This window comes from Triticum urartu, chromosome 5A (genome assembly GCF_056163025.1).
Source record: "Triticum urartu cultivar PI428250 chromosome 5A, HENAU_Tu73, whole genome shotgun sequence".
Taxonomy (NCBI): Eukaryota; Viridiplantae; Streptophyta; class Magnoliopsida; order Poales; family Poaceae; genus Triticum; species Triticum urartu.
Genome location: NC_141877.1, coordinates 341778477 through 341796965, shown reverse-complemented (window position 1 = coordinate 341796965; position 18489 = coordinate 341778477). Strand labels below are relative to the sequence as shown.

Genomic DNA, 18489 nt, shown 5'->3' with positions numbered 1-18489 from the left:
TTTATTCTCAATAATTCCGTGGTTTTGTTTCATGTGAATTCAGCAAGTCATAGCATATATTTTTTTTGTATTTCTACACTTTTCCAATTACCACATTACAAATCTGGCCTAAATCTTCTGATTTCAGGGTGATTTCATTTCACACAAGAAATTAGACACCGGGGATGGATCCTAACCTTCCTCTACAGATCCAACGGTTCAGAAACGGTGCGTGGGCAAAGCTTTGCTGACACAACCTCACGCAAAAGCCCTGCGAGCCATTCCCCATTATTTACTCTACAGCCAACGAGAGGAAAACCCCAAGTTCACAAAGAGAAGAAGAGGAAAAGCCCAGCAATGTCGGGGCGGCGCGGGCGCGGGCGCGGGCCGCCGACGCAGGCGGACCGCCTGATGCGCGGGGCCATCGACCACTTCGGACGGATGGGCTACGCCGAGGCCGACATCCGCAGCACCGTCGGGCAACTCATCGAGGTTCCCTTCCTTCGCCCTTTTCCGCCTCTCTGTCGTACCCGAATCCCAGTGTTATGTTGGGTTCAATAACCTCGAGGACTGTCCCAGAGATCGGCATTCTGCTGGGAGCATCGATGTTGCTTCTTCCCTTTCTCTATTACCGCGGTTTCCTCGACTGATTGAGGAGTTGGTCGATCGACACTAGTTCGTGAGATTCTTCCTTGTGGTTCCAAGGTCATGATTTGGTGGTCTAATCTAATCAGGTCTATGGTGAGGATGCTTCGTCGTTCCTGAAGGAAGATGACTACCGGGTCGTGCAGGACGCGCTATTTGAGAAGCAGGAGCAGGAAGAGCAGCAGCAGGAGCCTAAAGTGAGCTCCCTTCTCAATTGCACTTCTTGCGCCTATCTCACACGTGTGATTCTTGTTCCTGCTTATTTTTCATGTTTCATCCATCAATTTGATTTGCCTCTTTCTCTAAAAGAAACACAAATAATCTTCATGTTCCCGACCTTACTTTTTGGGTCGACTGATCTGCACTTTTAATGTATTCCAAGTGACAACATGTACACAGTTTCCCAATGCATTGGAAATTGGGAATTCCTTTTCACGGTTTAAAGAAAATTGGAGGGATGCATTTCATTTCATAACAAAGATATAAGTTTGTTCTCTAGTAGTTAATCATTATAGCTCGTTGATGCAACTTCTTTTTTATCCATACAATTCGTTCGTTAATTTCTTTCCATAAGTAGCAGCACACTAAGTTATGAAGGCTACTCTATTGTATGTTAGGGCATCTCTAGCAGATTCCCTATCCTAAAAGTCCAAAATGTATCTCTTATCTCATTTCCTTATAATTTTTAAGGGATTAAACTTTTCTAAATCTAGCAGATCCTTAGATGATTGATGAAATAGTATGCAATTGTTTGAAATGTATGTTACAAGGCTAAAAGAATTGAGCAGAATTTTTGTAGGGACTTAAATATAGAGGATCAGTTAGAAACGGCCACCCTCTAACTCCTTATAATATACTCCAAATATACTCGGGTGTTTCCCCTAAATTATAGGGGATCAGTCAGAGATGCTCTTATCCTGAGAAGTGGCTTCTCTGGACTAAAAATAGGCAATTGGGGAAACTTTTAAGGGATACAAAGTCAATTTTTTGAGGAAGTAAAGGTTTGAGGGATCTGCTAGATAGCACCCTCAAAACAGAAATTGCTCTCTCACATATAACTTTTGAGGGATCTGCTAGAGATGCCCTTAGGCTTCAGGTTTTGGTCCAAGTGTTTACAAACTAACACGTTCTTTGCCCATTGCTTGCTGTTTTAGTTAGGTTAGCTGTAGTTATGTATTATTCACGAAAAAGCTCTCTAGTGTTAGAATAACATGGTATACGGAAGTTGAGTAGGCGAAAATGGAATCTAGTAGGGTTCATTTATTTCCATGATTGATGCATTTTTTCTTGCTGTTGATTTCTTCACCCTTGATTGTCCATACGTTCTCTCATAATTTCCTTGTTTTCTGGTAATTACCTTTTACATTTCGGTGCGTTCTTGACATACAAGCTTAGTTATACATAAAAAGCCAGAGGAAAACGAATTATTTGTTTGATTTCTACATTTATGCTGTTACAGTTGGCTGGTGAACTGGGTCGTGCATTTTAAGTTGTGTTCTATCATGAAGCAATAGAATTCCCTTTTTAACCCTGTCTGGTTCATGGAATTGAGCCCATAATTAGGCAATTGGAATTGAATCTCTTGAATATAAGTTGTTTGGATGTCTTTGAGTTAGAACTGGAGTCGTGCTTCAGTGTCAGATGAATTGTTGGGTAGCCAAATATGCTTCACCATGGAGTATATTTGTATATGCATTCTGGGTTGACAAAAGTGTGTTCCCTGTTGTACCAAACTTTAGTTCAGCTGTTGTGATATAATTTCATGTTTAGCTCTAAACTGAGGCTTTGGGTGCAATTCTTAACTGGTCTTGGTTGGTGTGTAATGCAGCAAAAGGAAGCAGCAATCTCTGAGGCACCAACAGCAAGTGACATGCCAATTGTGGACATGCACAATGAGATGCCACCTGGGGCTGAGTTATCAGTTGAGGGAGCAGACCCTATGCCCATCGACCCGCCTGCTCCTGAGGCTACAATGGCACATCCTGCAGCTACAGGAACTAGTAGAGCAAGGCGTCCCTGCTATGGATGGATTAGTGAATCTGAGAGTGATTCGGACTATGAAGAATACCTCGCCAGTCGACGACAGGCGACGCATGCTCCAATCCCAGGAAGCGGCTGAGTGGATGGAATGTGAAATGAAGCCCCACTTAACTGGTGATGTTTCTGATCTCCTTTTTGTTGACTTTAATTTGATGCTCATAGCCTAATTGCTACGAGTGAGTAACTTCGTATCTCTTGCCATACTTGCGCGTTTTGGATTCAATGGTAAATGCTTGCTGTAGAGTTTACGATTTCCTTAGTCGAAAATGCAGAAGTGTGATATAGTTTGAACGGTGAACGCAAGACTAAACACATTGTAAGCCAGATACATCAAGACGTGTACGATAGTACCCTAAAAGAATGGAGGTCATCAGTTTTGTTTGTACCAAGAACTCATCTGTGAATATAAACCTCATGACTGAAGGATATCAGTTTTGCAGGATGGACCTACTGTCTGCTTATCGCTGTAAGCAGCTTGCTACATGCTTACTGTAGAACTTACGGTTTCCTTGGTTGTGAACACAAAAGTGTGGTCTAGTTTGAACGGTGAACGCAAGACTGCACACATTGTAAACCAGACACATCTACACGTGCACAACACTACCGTAAAAGAATGGAGGTCGTCAGTTTTGTTTGCACCAAGCCTATAAAACTCTTGTATGAACATAAATAAACCTTTTTGACTGGATGATATGATTTTTTTAAGAGTTAACCGACTTCCATTAGTGTATACAAACTTTTTATCCAATTTATGAAATTTTGTTTTCGGTGCTATGGCTGTTCTTTTTATCTAAATAAATGCTTACCTTATGCTGCTCTTGTTAATTGTTATGACAGGCAGGCACATAGCTGACTTTGCTGGGTGGTTGTTGAGGTCGTCTGAAGTATTGGCAATGCTGTATTAGTAATTTAAGTGTACTATATATAGGAGTAAGCACTAAGTTAACACAGCACATATAGTTTGACCAGCGCTATTTGCATTTAAGAACAGCATCGATGCTGCCAGTCAAGAACTAAAATGTCCTAGCTTCGACTGTCATTACTATGAATATTTTGATACGAAAAAGATGTTTGAAATATTATTGATTGATCTCTTACTTGGAGTGAGTTTATAGTAGTATCATCAAGTACAGAATGCTATTGCAAATTGCTCTCCGTCGAGTACTTTTCCCATCCTACTTTGATATTTAACCACTGCCTTAACTCCTTGATGGGATCATATAAATCCCAGTATTCCGCCGTAAAGTTCTGTAAACTCGCCTTGTGTCATTGACATGCTGGACTCAGACGCACGCGTTGACATAACGAGTTGCAGTAGACGGTTTCAGTTTCCCTTTTGCAGTGGCACATACAAGGATTTGAAGCACGCAGCCATTTTACTTTAGAAGTTTAGAGCAATATCTGTTTTTCTTGTTCCCTTTCTGCAACTAGTTTTCCTTCTCTGTGTGTTCTCTGATGTACGTTGACTGAGCAATAAGCGAAGTTGCAGTATATCCTCGCTTATTCCTATCATTTTTAGTAGTAAAGGTTTGGTTGAATGTAACCTGCAATAACTCGTAACATCGCCGATGCACAGCACAACGCAAGAGGTGACAAATACAGGGGCACAAGTTGCTGTGTCAGACCAATATATAATTCCTAACAAACCAAACCAGAGTCATTCGACTTGCCACTTTCAGTACCAACATACAGAAAATAATACTATAAAGGAAACAAGCACAAGGCATCCAACTTCCACCATCCTTCTTGCAAATCTTTATGTAGAAGAACACACCAACCGTTGGCATCTCTCCAGTCAGACCAAGGACGGCTGAAACATGAAACCTCGCGCTCACTTCTTCCAGGAAGAATGGTGGCCACTCACTCACTCACTAACTCCACCACCTCTACATTCACATCTCACTTTATAGGCACAGGAAATTTACACCCAAAGACAAGTCACCCTACATATACTTGTCGATCCCGTGGCTAGGTAAAAACGAAGCACGAAGGAGATCCCATCAAGCCTTTAGCTGCATTGTTAGCTGTGTAGGTCCGTGAACCAACCGTGTCAGTCAATGTGAAGCCGGAGAAAAAAGAGAAGCCCGTTTCACATCACTTTCTGAGGTTTATGAGTGATAAGTAGCTGGGGTCTGGGCCTGGCCCTCGTGATCGTTTCATCGCTGTGGCGGATCATCTCGGACAGTTTCCAGGGCTTCTGCCACTTCCACTTGAACTGCAGTAGCCACTGGTGGTGGCTCCTTTTCCATCTCCACAGTTTTCCTGATTGTCCTGATATCGAAACCTTCTTGCCGACAGGCAACTGCGCGATAGGAACCATCTGCATTGAAGATCATCAACCAGAAAATGTATATGAGACAGAGAGACATGGCAAGGCAAAAGGAGCTATCAGGCTGTAAGATGTAAAACCTTGAGTTGTTTGTTCGATGCAGCTACGCCTTTGCTGGGGCTATTTACAATTCCAGCAGAGTACTTCAGCTGCTTCTGTGCAGGAACTGCAACCGGGGATAGTGGTGTGTTGGAGTCATCCGCAGTGTGCTTCGCGGAGCCATTTACACTTCCCTACAAGGTTTATGGAAATTCATTAAAAATTGCACGCTATATGTCGAATGTCCATGATCAAAATCAGGTCCCATGTCTTGTAGCAATTGTTTTTTTTTCATGAAAACTCTAAGCTGTGTTATAGTCAGTCTGACCCTAAATGTAGATCGTCTTGGACACATTACCAAACGAATTATTTGAAAACATGCTTCTTTTAAAATAGATGATTGTATATTATTAAAGTATATTCCATTATGGTCCTACTAGTATCAATTTGTTGTTGTTGTTAATGTCGACAATTCTCTCTGTATTGGTGGTAAATATCTGAAAATGTTGGACTATCATAGAAATAGAATCTAAAAATTATATATATTTGGGAGAAAAGGGAGTAGATGTTTATCCATGCTGTTCATAGATCAAATGTATGGTTTGAAGGATTCATATGGTTGCAAGCTGTGAGAAATCGCACCGGAGGAGTAGTAGCCATGGGAGCTGTCTGCTCTTTCTGCTTGCTCTGCTTTTCAAGTTCCCTCCTGCGTGATTCACTGTGTCGAAGGATGCCCACAAGCTCCGTCATTTGCTCCTTCATTTCCTTGATCTCAATTTCTTTTTCCCTTACTTCACATCTGTTTTCAGCAACAAAGAGAATATCACTCTTTGTTTCAAGATAATATATTAATGAAGTTGGCTTCGAAAGAATCGAACTTTCAGAAGGAAAAAAAATCACAAAAAGGCTAAGTGTCTCCGTTTCATTCATCCATGACATATTGTAACTCTTGAAAGAAAATGATAAACCAAAATTTTAAGTTTGGGTTTACTATCAGCTATCTCTTAGAAAAGAAGGGTGTTTTTAGTTTCAGGGTCTACAAATGATGAAGTCTAAGCAGTATGGATGATGGATGATATTTTGTTTCCTTCACAGAAGTTGATGCCATAGTATGAAACCATGAAGATGCCATAATAACCTTGCATCCGCAGCAACACTAAAGATGTACTGCAGCAAACTCTTTGCTTCTCCCATTGACCGCAACTGATTCCAACGACCACGCCCCGAGAAAGTACGCTCTCTTTCCTCAGCCTCTGAAAGTTGAGAAGCCATCGCGACAAGAGTATTTGAAGAGATTGTGACCATGCTCTCAAGTGATGCTATCCTAGCTTGTCGGGCATTTGGTGACAAGGTATTTGTCCTGCGAAAAAGAGTTGCAGTCAAGACATGCATGGCCATTTAGAAGTCCTGAATACAGTATGGGAAATTGCGAACTAAATATGTTCAATCGTATTTACAGGAAATTGGATTGTAGATCTGGACACAGTAACAGGAAACTTATTTTATATGGGCTAAAACTACTGTGATAATAAATAGATATGTGATGGAAAGATACCTTGAGTACATAAGAAAACAAGGAGAGAACAATTACCTTGAGTTTCCATTCTTCCCTCTTGGCGGACTAGCATCTTCTTTCTTCAAAATGGCAAGCTCCTCGCCAAGTAAAGCACGCCTTTAAAACCATATTATTTTGAAAGTCATAAATTATGCAAAAAATGTAAACTGTATCTGCAATAAACAATTGAGTAGCAAAAATGAACCACACAACACATACAATTGAGACTGTTTCTCGTATTCGTTTCGGACTTCGTGGACATGAACCATGACTTCTAACTCTTGATCTAGCCACTTTTGCAACGATTTCTCACTCATCTGTTTTACAAAAGAATATGTTGAGGGGTATGTGCGAAATAAACATCGGAATTTATAGGGCAAGTATGAATAAATCTTACATGAGAGCCAGGAGAAGTGCCATTCATGCCAGCTATTTTTGGAGGAAAGAAGAACAATGGAGTGTTGTTAGATAGGAAGTATTAATTATGCTGCAAATAATAATGTCATGATGCAGAGAGACTGAGAGAGGTACCTGAATTATCACGCCCTGAAGATTTCCGAGCTTCAAGTATCTCTTTCAGCCTTTTGGTAGCCATGGCAGCTTCTTCAGTCTTCCTTTGAAGAACCTATAGTACAAAAAGTGCCGTATTGTTATTCAACTGATATATAATACTCCCTCCAATCCAAAATAAGTGTCGCAGCTTTGAACTAAGGTTCAATCTCAGTTCAAAACTCCAACACTTATTATGGATTAGAGGGAGTATATAAAGAGCCTTTTGCTAGTTATGTCCTTAATCGTATTTGTTGGTTTTGGCATTTATCAGTCTTGAAGGGACATGACTACTCAGTAAGCACCGGATCAACAAAAACAAGCATGCCAAACTTACCAATTTTTGCCTCTGAGTAAGTGCTTGAAGTTTGTGGCGTTCATACTCATTTCTTCGTCCCTCCTTCCGCAACTGCACATAGGAAACAGAATGAAAACCATGCTTCTCAAAATGACCTCTGGAATATCCGATTCCATCTATAAAAAATATTACAACAGAAGCATCATAAACACTGCATGCATACCAAGTCTAAATATCTAACTTAATCTTATTCAACATTTTTAAAGGCCATATTATAGAATTAGAAGTAAATCATTTCTGAAAATACGTTTTGTTCATGTGCTAGGGTGCCCCTGCAAACAAAGAGAAGCATGGATATCTAAGTAAGCTATGATAAAAATGCCCATCATTGTTACATGGACCACATTTGGATTGAACTAGAATCTGCCACACAGTAATTCTGCAGTATTTGCACTAACTATGCAACGAACTATCCATACCTGCAAAAGTTCTTTTTCACGGGAAGCCTTCCATTGCCGGAACTGTTCTGCTTCTTGTTTGATCTTGTGTTGTAGTTGAACCTGAAACCATAAAAGATTGCATTAATATGAATGAAGTATTATTAACAATACATAGAAATGATGTAGAAAATGATGCAGTTATCACAGACAAGCTGACAAAGGAAAGGCAACCTTCTGTGACTTTATAAAATGGATTTCCTCTTGCAGTTTCTTAGCAGCTTCATCACTCTTCTGCTTTTCTTTCAGAAGTTGAACTTGGCTCTCCTGCTTTTTCTTGAGTTCTAGAATCTGCAGGTCCGGTATTTTATGACTAACATGTACTAGATTGTGAAAATTACTAGAACACATTAAGAAGAACCATTTACCTGTGCTTCAAAGGTTTTAAGTTTTTGCAGTTGGGCATCTCGCACCTTATGTGTCTGCCCATCTGCATTTAGGCTTTCAACTTCAGCCAACAACCTGTCCCTCTCTTTCTGAAACGTGTTCAAATTTCCTTGTAAGATTAGCATTTTTCGTGGATATGCAACTGTTTTTGACTGAGTATAGTAGTTTGAAGATTTTATGACAAACCTGTACAGCTCTTTTCTCTTCTTCAAGTTCCATAAGTTTCTTTCCAAAGTGTTGCTTAAGTGCAACAGTATCATGCCCATACCCTTTCATCTCAGACTGCAAAGTGTTCGGGACAAATTTGTGGTAAGGTTATTGGCAAGCATAATCAGAATGCAAGAGTAAAGTTAACTCAGGAAACAGATCAGAATAATGTATGTATAATGTGTTGCTCTTTCAAGTTAATATAGTAATCATTGGCACACAATTAATGACCTTCACAACCTCATGAATCATGCATTTTGAAATCAACTTTACCAAGACAAGGACAAGGTTGGCTTTGCCGCTGATCCTAGTATAGAACAGAAGGCCACAAAACAAAGGGTTGGGGAAGTGAATGCATATTCATGTGTGCGTGAACATTAACTCGTATACATTTTATTGATTTTTAAACGGTTATTTTATGTACATGGTGAAATAGTTTTCAGTGTCCGCGTTGCATACCTCCTTTTTCTCCAGTTGTTTGTTTAATTCATTCAACTCTTTGCCTAAGCTATCCTGCAGCATTGTGTGTTCCCATTCTTTGGCTACTTCATCGTCAATATCTTTAGGGTTGCCTTCTGCAGGTAGGGACAATTAGTGCCATACAAGCATAGCAAGAAAACAAAGATAAATTCGAGATTTAGTCATGGTTTGAGAAGCAACCAAAGAACTACAAGATTCTAAGATTACCTCGTACAGAATCAGTCATAAGGACATCAAATGGCTCCGTACTTTGCAAGCTTCGTTTGAGCCCTTCACCTTTGGTGTAGCCACTTACAGTTTTCTGAAACAAAGAGTAAAACAAGTGAGATACATATGGTCTAGCTATAAAATTTCAAGTGTAACTACATGGAAAACAAAGTAGTAGATAATAATGTTATGTTGTTTCTCGTTTTCCCTTTGTGAGAACATACATATAGTGTGAAAGGAGCAGTGGAAGTGCAAGTATATCATTGTTCACAAATGTAAAATTTCCAAAAACAGGCTTAAGAAGTATAATTGACATACATGTAGTTCAGGTTCGCATGGATCACTGTGAACATGGTTGCGAAGGCCATAAAGTTCCCGGCAAAGGTCTTCATTTGTGTGTTCAAGCCATGAGATCCTTTCCCTGAGACCCTGAAAATTGATATCTTGTTATTCCAATTCTTAGTGCGAGTGACTGCGTTCCACAGTCCAAATTTTGCTGATGACATTGCAAACAGATTGTAAAACATTTACCTGAACATCATCTGATCCTACTCCTCCTCCGCGAGCTAAAACTAGCTCTGCTTGCAAGTACTCGAGTTGCTGGCGCATCCTTTTCATCTCATCAGCAATAGGATTCCTGTTGACCTGGAAATCAGGGAAGCAAATAGCAAAAAGTCAAGTAACCATCAGGGAGAAAAGCTTATCAATTTAATAAAGAAAGTGTAGGTACATGTCTGATATGTTTCTAGGGAGGCTAAAGATGACAAACTCACAATTGGTTTGTTCTGAATATTACGTGCCCGGTTAGCGTATTTCAATGTGTTCAGTGTTTCTTCAGCATTAATATCTGCTGGGCTAATACAGGCTGCAGGAGAGAATATAGACATAAGTCAGTTCAATGTAAGTTCAGTCGGGCCAGTTAGTAAAATATAAGCTTAACGACCATATATAAGAACTGGTCTTTCCTTTGAAATAAATTAAATGAAATGACTAAATCATATCATGGGATTCATACATTTTGAGATGATACATTTTGAACCTTGATATGCCAATTCTGGAACTTTTACAGAACTTTAGATATTGTGGGAGATCGGCACTTATTATTGTAAACATTAAGAATAAGAAATTAAGTGGTATCCAGTAAAATGAGTTACCTATCATTACAGTCTTGCTGTTTCCACCGAGTGAGTCCTGTTCACAAAACAGAAATGGATAAGAAGTAGTTAGTATTAGGACAAAAGATAATATAGTAAACCACATCTGATGCTGAAGCAGCAGTTGACCTGATCCTATTTAACAGAACATAGCAATGAAATCAATGGCACTTAAAGGCCACATCTGTTCAGTTGCATGAGAAGAATATAACCTGCAGAAGGCGAGTGAGTTTGCTGTCCCGGTAAGGTACATGTGCACCTTCTTTCCTCTTTTTCTCATCTCCAAGAGCACTTATGACGTTGCCAAGGGCCAGAAGTCCTCTGTTGATGTGAACACCTGGTGACACAAGGCATAAATTACCTTTAGTTTGGGGACGAGATCATGCATCAATGGTCGTCTAAAACAGAAAAACATGCGAAGTACACACCTTCCTTGAACCGAAGGCCATCTGAACCAGTTCTCTTGGCCCGTTCCGACCCCGCAAGATCTACCAAGTGGAGCTTGGCACATAGATAATCGTCATTCATCTCTTCAATAGGCATTCCATCTGATGCCATGATGGGGTCTGCTTTGCGCATCTGCTCCAATGTGATTGTGAAGATGGCATGGGAACGACTATTACATGCCGAAACAAAAAAAAAGCATAAAGTTGATTAAAACAACATGAATAATTCTCTAATCTGAAACTGTATCCAGCACTGATTGCGCGTGTCTAATCTGAATGATGTTTACTTGTTTTCTCTTTTCATCACATCAAATCAGTTATGAGTGAGTGATTAAAAGGCTTTATCTTTTAAAAGATAGTGATGATTGTGCCAATGTTGCTAACCTTGATTGGTTGTTCATGTTGGTGCTCCCAGTGGCGCGGCTCAGCGAACCTTGTTCAAGGCATGTGGTCATTTCCTTCTGAGTGGTGACATGCACTTCGGTCGACCCCGACAGGGTTATGACCCCGTTTGACCCCTCCCGAATCTGCACCGGAGGTTTCCCCGGCACGGACAACTTCCCGGTGTGCCCATTGCCATTCTCAACTTTGCCAGCAGTAACAGTAGCAGGGTCAAGCAAATCCCGCACCTCTTCTTTCAGGATCTGTCCAAGACAAGTGTTTATAGCATATTCAAATAAATTCTCTAGGGGACTGTCTGTCAGTTCAGAGAGGCAACTGCATTTGATCAGGTTCGAGCATTGCTTCCCATGTGTTTACCTCGATGAAGGAAACGCGTAGCTGGAAGTCCACTTGATTTTTCAGCTTCTCGATCTTGTCGAACAATGCCGCCATGGCTCGCGGGATGATCCCGACGTGCGTCCCCTCCTTGCACGCCGTCCCCATGGTGTACGTCTTCCCCGAGCCCGTCTAGCGAAAAGAAAAAGAAAAAAAATTGAAAACAGTTAGACCTGAAATGAAATGACCAGCATTTTTGCGGGGTTTTATCATTTCGACTCCACCGTAAATAAATTGCCAAAGGAACAGTCGACATTTGCTTGGGGTTTTGCTTGTGGGGGCAAGCAAGAAAGCCCCATAATGGCAGAAGCAGGTGAGCTGGACTGGGAGAAAAGGGTTTGCAGCTCCGGCAGCGCCACATGATGTGCTGCTGGCTTTTTGCCACCCCCCAACGTGGTGGTCCAGGCACCATATCATGTGGGTCTTTGCTCTGAATGAATGGCACATGGGACTGGGATGGATGGAAAAAAAATGAATGATTGACCGACTGACCTGGCCGTAGGCGAGCACGGTGGCGTTGTAGCCCTGGAAGAGGCCCTCCACCAGCGGCGCCACGCACTCGTCGAACATGGCCGTCGACGGCGTGCCGGAGCTGCCGTAGACGTGGTCGAAGGTGAAGGAGTGGGTGCCGATCTGGACCTGCATTCACCCATCATTCATTCATTCAGCAACAGAAAAAGGTCCAAGTTACTACTACCACAACAGCATCTCATCATTGCCTTGCTAACGCTAGTAATAAAGAGTTGGGCGGAAAGAAAGTCACTTTCCATCTAATACCCATCTTGATTCTTGACCCGAAAATTGCCTCACCAAAAAAGAAATCATCACACACACACACACACACACACACACACAAAGAGAGAGAGAGAGAGAGAGAGAGAGAGAGAGAGAGAGAGAGGGAGAGAGATCAAGGTGAGATTGGTGGGAAAGCCAAGAAAGATGAGGAAGAATGTGCCACTGACAGCTGGAGATGCATGCAGATGAATCACAGGAGAAAATAAAATATTACTACTACCACATAGGTGAAAGTAAGATAAGCCAGATCTCACTCACCCAGGCTCAGGGTGGAACGGGGAACCCAATCCATCAGAATTTGGGGGAGGTTAACAAATGATAAAAAAAACCTTTCTCGAAGAAGAAATGGAAACAAGCTTGGATTGAATTGGGAGAGCTGAAAGGGACCGGATCAACAAACAGCCGGGAGCGCAAGTGCGTGACGCAGACAGGATTCCTGCCCAGATAAAGAAGAGCACCAACGCCATCAGGATCGGACGCAACTCCGCACCAGAAATGTGATATGAACAACTCTGGCACTGCCGACAGGGGAAATTTCTTTTCTCCAGGGGATGGCGAAAAAGGAGGAGGGAAAAAGGGGGCACGCCCATCTCTGTCACGGCGGGCTAAATCGGGGAAGCAAGCAAGCAACCTAGATTCTCGTCGCTGAATTCGAGATGTTCTTGATGGCCGAAATTGGGGTGGATCGGTTGGTTTCTTGTGAGCTCGGCTGTTCTTGAACCGGACAGAGAGAAACAGAGGAGATGGAAAGTCCTTTTCTTTTATTTATTTCTTGCCGAAATCTGGTGCTGAAACCCTCAAACATCGGCCAAAAATGTCAATCCGGTCTCTGAATTTTATGGAACAAAATGAATAAAAAAACGCAGCCGTGTGGTTTCTCTTTCTTTCTTTTTTTGTGAGATAAGAAAACACGAGAGAGTTTATCGTACTGGCAGAACTGGATTGAACAGCAGTCAATCTATCTTGTCTCTGCACTGAGACATGCACTGCCGCCAGTGAATGAAGAAACCAAAAACAAGAACGAGAGGGAGAAAACAACACAAACACAAGCACAAAACTTCCATCATACCGAGCGAAACAGAGGGAAAAGCCTAGTAAATTGAGTGAAGAAAGCTCGTTCATACCTGTGGCTTGCCGGGGACGACGGTGACGCAGTCCTTACAGCCCTGCAGCTTCTCGTCGCCGATGAGCGGGCGGGCGTGGACCGCCACCTTGACGCAGCAATCCTCGCCGTGCTCCATTGTCATCTCGTCTGCTGCCACCGATCATACAACAACAACCACCACCACCACAACCGCGACAAGCGACGCACCAACCGAGAAGAAGATGTGCTGCTGTTGGGAATGCGGCCGGGTTCCTTTTCTTCTCTTGCAACAAGGCAATAAGACAAGGCGGGAAGGAGGGAGGGGAGGAGTGAAGCAAGGATTAAAGGGAAGAGGGGATGGCGACCGGTGAGTAACAGCAGCGGCCACTACTACTCCTGCTAGCACCGCCGATCAATCCTCCTGCTCCTGCCCCTGCCACACCACCATCATGGTTTCTTGGGTTGTACTGCAATCCCTCTCTGTATCTCTCTACCCGTGTACTATGGAGGATGGATGGATGGATGGATGGAGTTGGGGGATTCAGATGGAGATGGGTTTCAGGTGGATGGTGTGGTGAAAAGGGAAAAGGAGAAAGAAAAGCTCCGGGGGAACTTGACCCTCACTCCTGCGCAAGCGAGCGCAACCACTTGCACTTCCACCACCGGCACGCCAGACGCCGCTCCCTCCCTCTCCCTGATCCAACCGCCGCAGCTCCACCGATCTCTACAAATGCTGCTCTTGCTCCGAGGAAGCCAGGCCGATCTTGGGGCTTGGATCTTGCTTGGTGGTGGTGTTCTTGGGAGGGATGGAACGGGGGGCGTTTGGTGGTGGGTGGAAATGCAATGCGAATGGAGGAGGACGATCGATGCGGTGCTGTGCTGGGCTGGGTGTGTAGGTGGGGGTGTGTGCCTCTCCTTTAACCAATTACAATTATTAATCCCTCCTTTCTTTTTCTGCTTTTGGTGAGCGAGTGAGTGAGAGGAGAGTGCTGCTGCCGCTGCTGCCTGGCTGTGAATTCTGTGAATTCTGTGATTGTTACCGCTGTCTATGTCTACTATGTGTCTGTCTGTCTGTCCCTGCAACAAGGACGCCCCATCTCTATGGTTGTTAGCCAGCCACCGCACTACACTGGTATAACAGCTGAAGAAAATATGCTCCGGGTACTCTCCCTGCCCTGCCCGATGCGTATGATTCGCAGGCGCCATGTCTCCCTGCCTGCCTCTTGACATGCTAGCAATTTCAGGAGCTTTGAGACCTGAATTTAATTGGGACGTCATTGCTCCTAAAATCCCTCCCTGCCTTCTTTCGTGCAAGCCATTTTCCAAAAAAATTCATGCAAGCCCTTTTTACTATCACGTCCCTCCGTTCACTAGTATAACAAGACGTTTTGGATATTTCAATTTGAACTACTTATTCATAATTCTTGTCGTGGTTTTAGTTCAAAATTCGAGCTAAAATCACGACAAGATTTACCAAATGGAGGGAATACATACGAACTGAAATGAATTAACAAACACACTAAAACGTGTCTACATACATTTGATTTAGAAACAAAGTTAGAACATCTTATAATAGTGAATGAAGGGAGTACATGTTTAAGTATTCCACGTGTCTTCTTGCTTTGGATTGCTATTTATTTAGCTTTACATTCTTTGTTTTGATTCAATTTACGTCTCTGGAATTTCTAGAGATCCTTCACAATACATGTTTTCTTCTCTTTTTCCGTTTTGACAGGATGCCAGTTTCCTTTTCGATTGACCGGTTTTTACCCGGTTCACTACGGTTTCATCCTAATCAGTTGTGTCAACCATGCCATCTCTTTTCTCTCTTTAAGCTAAAAAATACCACGTTTCTCTCAAATTGTACGACAATTGGTCACCGAATTATTCCGGATTTACTGTAACCTTTTCAGTTTTGAACCCTAAATTGCAATTTGAAACTAAAACGTAAAGACTCTCAAAATTGTATGTTTTTACCAGATTCTTCATTGGAAATATTTCCATTTTACTGGGCATTTTATATTATTCTTTTGTATAATTGAGTTTTCCAAGTTTTTCTAGCTACAAAGGAAGGAAATAAATGACATGCATAGAAAAAAACGACATGGCACTGTTGTCTAGCGTAAAACCGGAGTCAAACACGTAAAAAGGTCAAATAAGAAAGAAGTCCTAGAGTTCATAGGGTCAATTGAACCAAAACTAATTCACAACTGTGATGTAAACTCTAATACTAGGTAAAATGTGCTTTTCAACCAAGGAAACCATTTATTACAACTCCCGTTCCTTATATTAAGTTGTTTAGTCATTGAGTTGTCCTTGGTTTCGTAACATGGCAGTGGCTTTACACATGTTAGCATAAATGCAAAAAAAAAGGAAAAATTGAGACGACAAAGAAAAGTGAAAAAAGACCAATAAATTTGACAACGATAATCCAAGATGGACAAAATTTTATTGGGCATAAACAATGTTATAGAATGTTTCTAAAAATAATAGCAATACGATGTGCTATATTTTTCCTTCAGTTATTGGGCGTAAATTTATTCCATACCTAAAGTGCCCATTTTCCCAAAATTTCATGACCCCCCCTTAACAAAAATTGTACTCCCTCCATTTCCTTTTGCTTCACACTTAAGATTTGTCTTAAGTCAAACTACATAAAGTTTGACCAAATTTATATACAAATTTATCAACATCTACAATATTGGAGATATGCAAAAAAATTGACCCAACACTCTAGAACAATTGTTCTACGTTAAATATATTAAAATAAATATAGTACAAAATATTACACACCCGCAAAGGGATGAACTTCGGCTAAGAAGCTAGCCAATGGCTGCTCTAGGAATGGAACTCATGATTATAGATTATGATCTATCCACTGAGTGAACCGAGCTTCAAACTTTTGCCTGATCTTGTGTCTCGGGAGCTTTAAGTCTTGCTTAAGGTGAAATCGCCAAGACTGAATCGATAGTGGAATTGTTGTGAAAACTTTACCATTCCTCTGCATCCATATGTTCCAACAATCCAAAATGATGATCTCTACTGCAAACTGCTTTGGCAAGAGTTTTAAGGCCAGGGTGGTATTCTCATAATCTGATGTGCCTCTGTTTCTATTTGGAATCAAGGAGTTCCAACATTCCTGTGCAAAGTTGCAGTCCCATAATAAGTGCATAGTTGTCTCTTCTGCCTGTTGGTTACAGTTAGGGCAATGAATGTCATCTAGCTGCATGCCTTTTCTGAGTAAGAGTGCTCTAGTGTTCATTCTGCAATGAGCCACTAGCCAAAAGAAGATTTTGTGCTTGAGTCTGCTTGAACTGTTCCAAATGATGCTAAAAAGGGATGTTCTTCCTGTTGTTCTAAAATTAGATTATATATGTGAATTGTTGATGGCTTCCCAACAGCCCCAATGATGCTCCATTTATCCTCTCTGTTTGGAAGTAGAGTGGGTGCTATAGCTTGAAGTTGATTAAATTCCTCATAAGCTTCAATAGAGAGAGGCAGGTGAAAGTGCTCAGTCCAATCATGCTCTCCATAAAAATCTAGAACAGACTGCTCATCATTCCTTGCAAAGGAGTGAAGATGTGGAAGGGTAGATTGTAGGTTATGATCATTCCAGTTATCTTTCCAAAAAAGCATAGTTTGTCCAGTTCCAATTGAGCACCTGCTAATCTGCTTAAACCTTTCTAGGAGACATATGTGAGATTTCCACCAGAAAGAACCTTCAACTTTTCCTTTTGGAGCTTCTGTATGATAATATTTCTCCCAGGTCAGCTTAATCCAAGGTATATCTTCTTTGTTAAGGAACTTGAATAGGTTTTTCATGAGGAGAGCCTTATTGTGGAGAGCAATATCAAGAATACCAAGGCCCCCTTGTTTTTTTGGTAGACAAACCTTGGACCAAGCAATGAGTGTTGTCCCTCTATTTTCCATGCCAAATTTTCTCCAGAGAAAGTTTCTCAAATACTTGTTGATTTGCTCAATAACACCTATGGGAAGTTTCAAGGTACACATAAAGAAGATTGGTAGGGCTGCAAATACCGATTTGATAAGCAACAATCTTCCATCATATGACAGCATGGTAGAACAACCAGAAAGCCTTCTCTCAATTCTTTGCATCATTGGGCTATAATCTTCAATTTTTGGTTTTGATGTGCCAAGTGGAAGTCCTAAATAAGTGAAGGGGCAGTGTCCTTACTCGCATCCCATAATATTGAGCAAAGTGTTGATCTGAGAGTCTGATACATTAATTGGCACCATGAAAGATTTCTCATAACCGACTTTGAGCCCAGTAAAAGCAGTATAATGCAAAATGAGGTTTTTGACTTGAGCAACTTGTCTGGCATCAGCAGGCAACACTAAGATTGTATCATCAGCATATTGGATCATAGGAAAATCTGGGCAAGCTTGGCTGACAATAGGAGCATGGATCAGATGTTGATGCATAGCTTCATTAAGCATTGACTGAAGAAGATCAACTGCTAGAACAAAAGGTAAAGGAGAAAGAGGATCCCCTTGTCTGACTCCTTGCCTGCAGTGGAAGAGTTTCCCAGGCACTCCATTGAACAGGACAGAGGAAGTGCCCGAGGACAGCAACATTGAGATCCAAGTTATCCATCTTTTTCCAAATCCTCTAGCTTTCAGTATAGCAAGAATGGCTTTATGATTTAGCAGATCAAAAGCTTTCTCAAAGTCCAATTTGAGGAAGACAATAGTCTGTTTGGATTGCTGACATTGATGTAAATATTCAAAATCCCACCCCAGACAATCATGAATGGTTCCGCTCTTGATGAAACCATATTGATTGGTGTGCACAATCTTTAGAATGACATCATGTAATCTATTGGCTAACAGTTTGGTAATGATCTTGATTGTGCAATTGAGTAGAGAAATTGGTCTGAAGTCATTGGCTGTAACTGGATTGTCCTTCTTTGGAATTAAAGTGATGAAAGAGGCATTAATACTCTGAAGAGAGATCTTCCCATGGTAGAAATCATCTATTAACTTGTAAAAATATTCAGGAA

The 18489-nt window shown here is 41.5% G+C and overlaps 2 protein-coding genes across 4 annotated transcripts; one reads left to right on the top strand and one right to left on the bottom strand.

Annotated features, from left to right (window-relative positions):
- The first annotated feature begins 234 nt into the window (after window positions 1-234).
- On the top strand, window positions 235-3761 carry LOC125508865 (uncharacterized). 2 transcript variants are annotated; one of them, XM_048673662.2, is made up of 4 exons: window positions 235-471; window positions 714-821; window positions 2453-2778; window positions 3506-3761. In XM_048673662.2, the coding sequence occupies exons 1-3, from the start codon at window positions 337-339 to the stop codon at window positions 2741-2743; spliced, it is 534 nt and encodes a 177-aa protein (XP_048529619.1). In that variant the 5' UTR covers window positions 235-336; the 3' UTR covers window positions 2744-2778; window positions 3506-3761. The 2 variants fall into 2 exon arrangements, with proteins under 2 accessions (XP_048529619.1, XP_048529618.1); XM_048673661.2 differs by having other exon boundaries at window positions 3502-3761.
- A 518-nt stretch (window positions 3762-4279) lies between these two features.
- Window positions 4280-14404, bottom strand: LOC125508864 (kinesin-like protein KIN-4A). 2 transcript variants are annotated; one of them, XM_048673660.2, is made up of 25 exons: window positions 13509-14404; window positions 12082-12228; window positions 11572-11721; window positions 11197-11456; window positions 10795-10982; window positions 10579-10703; window positions 10367-10403; window positions 9986-10077; window positions 9744-9857; window positions 9531-9641; window positions 9213-9306; window positions 8985-9097; window positions 8505-8600; window positions 8300-8407; window positions 8106-8222; window positions 7914-7994; window positions 7474-7545; window positions 7119-7212; window positions 6985-7016; window positions 6807-6904; window positions 6624-6704; window positions 6171-6392; window positions 5675-5831; window positions 5074-5226; window positions 4280-4984 (listed from the first exon to the last, which is right to left on the bottom strand). In XM_048673660.2, the coding sequence occupies exons 1-25, from the start codon at window positions 13629-13631 to the stop codon at window positions 4754-4756; spliced, it is 3096 nt and encodes a 1031-aa protein (XP_048529617.1). In that variant the 5' UTR covers window positions 13632-14404; the 3' UTR covers window positions 4280-4753. The 2 variants fall into 2 exon arrangements, with proteins under 2 accessions (XP_048529617.1, XP_048529615.1); XM_048673658.2 differs by having other exon boundaries at window positions 8985-9100; window positions 13509-14403.
- Window positions 14405-18489: the final 4085 nt, after the last annotated feature.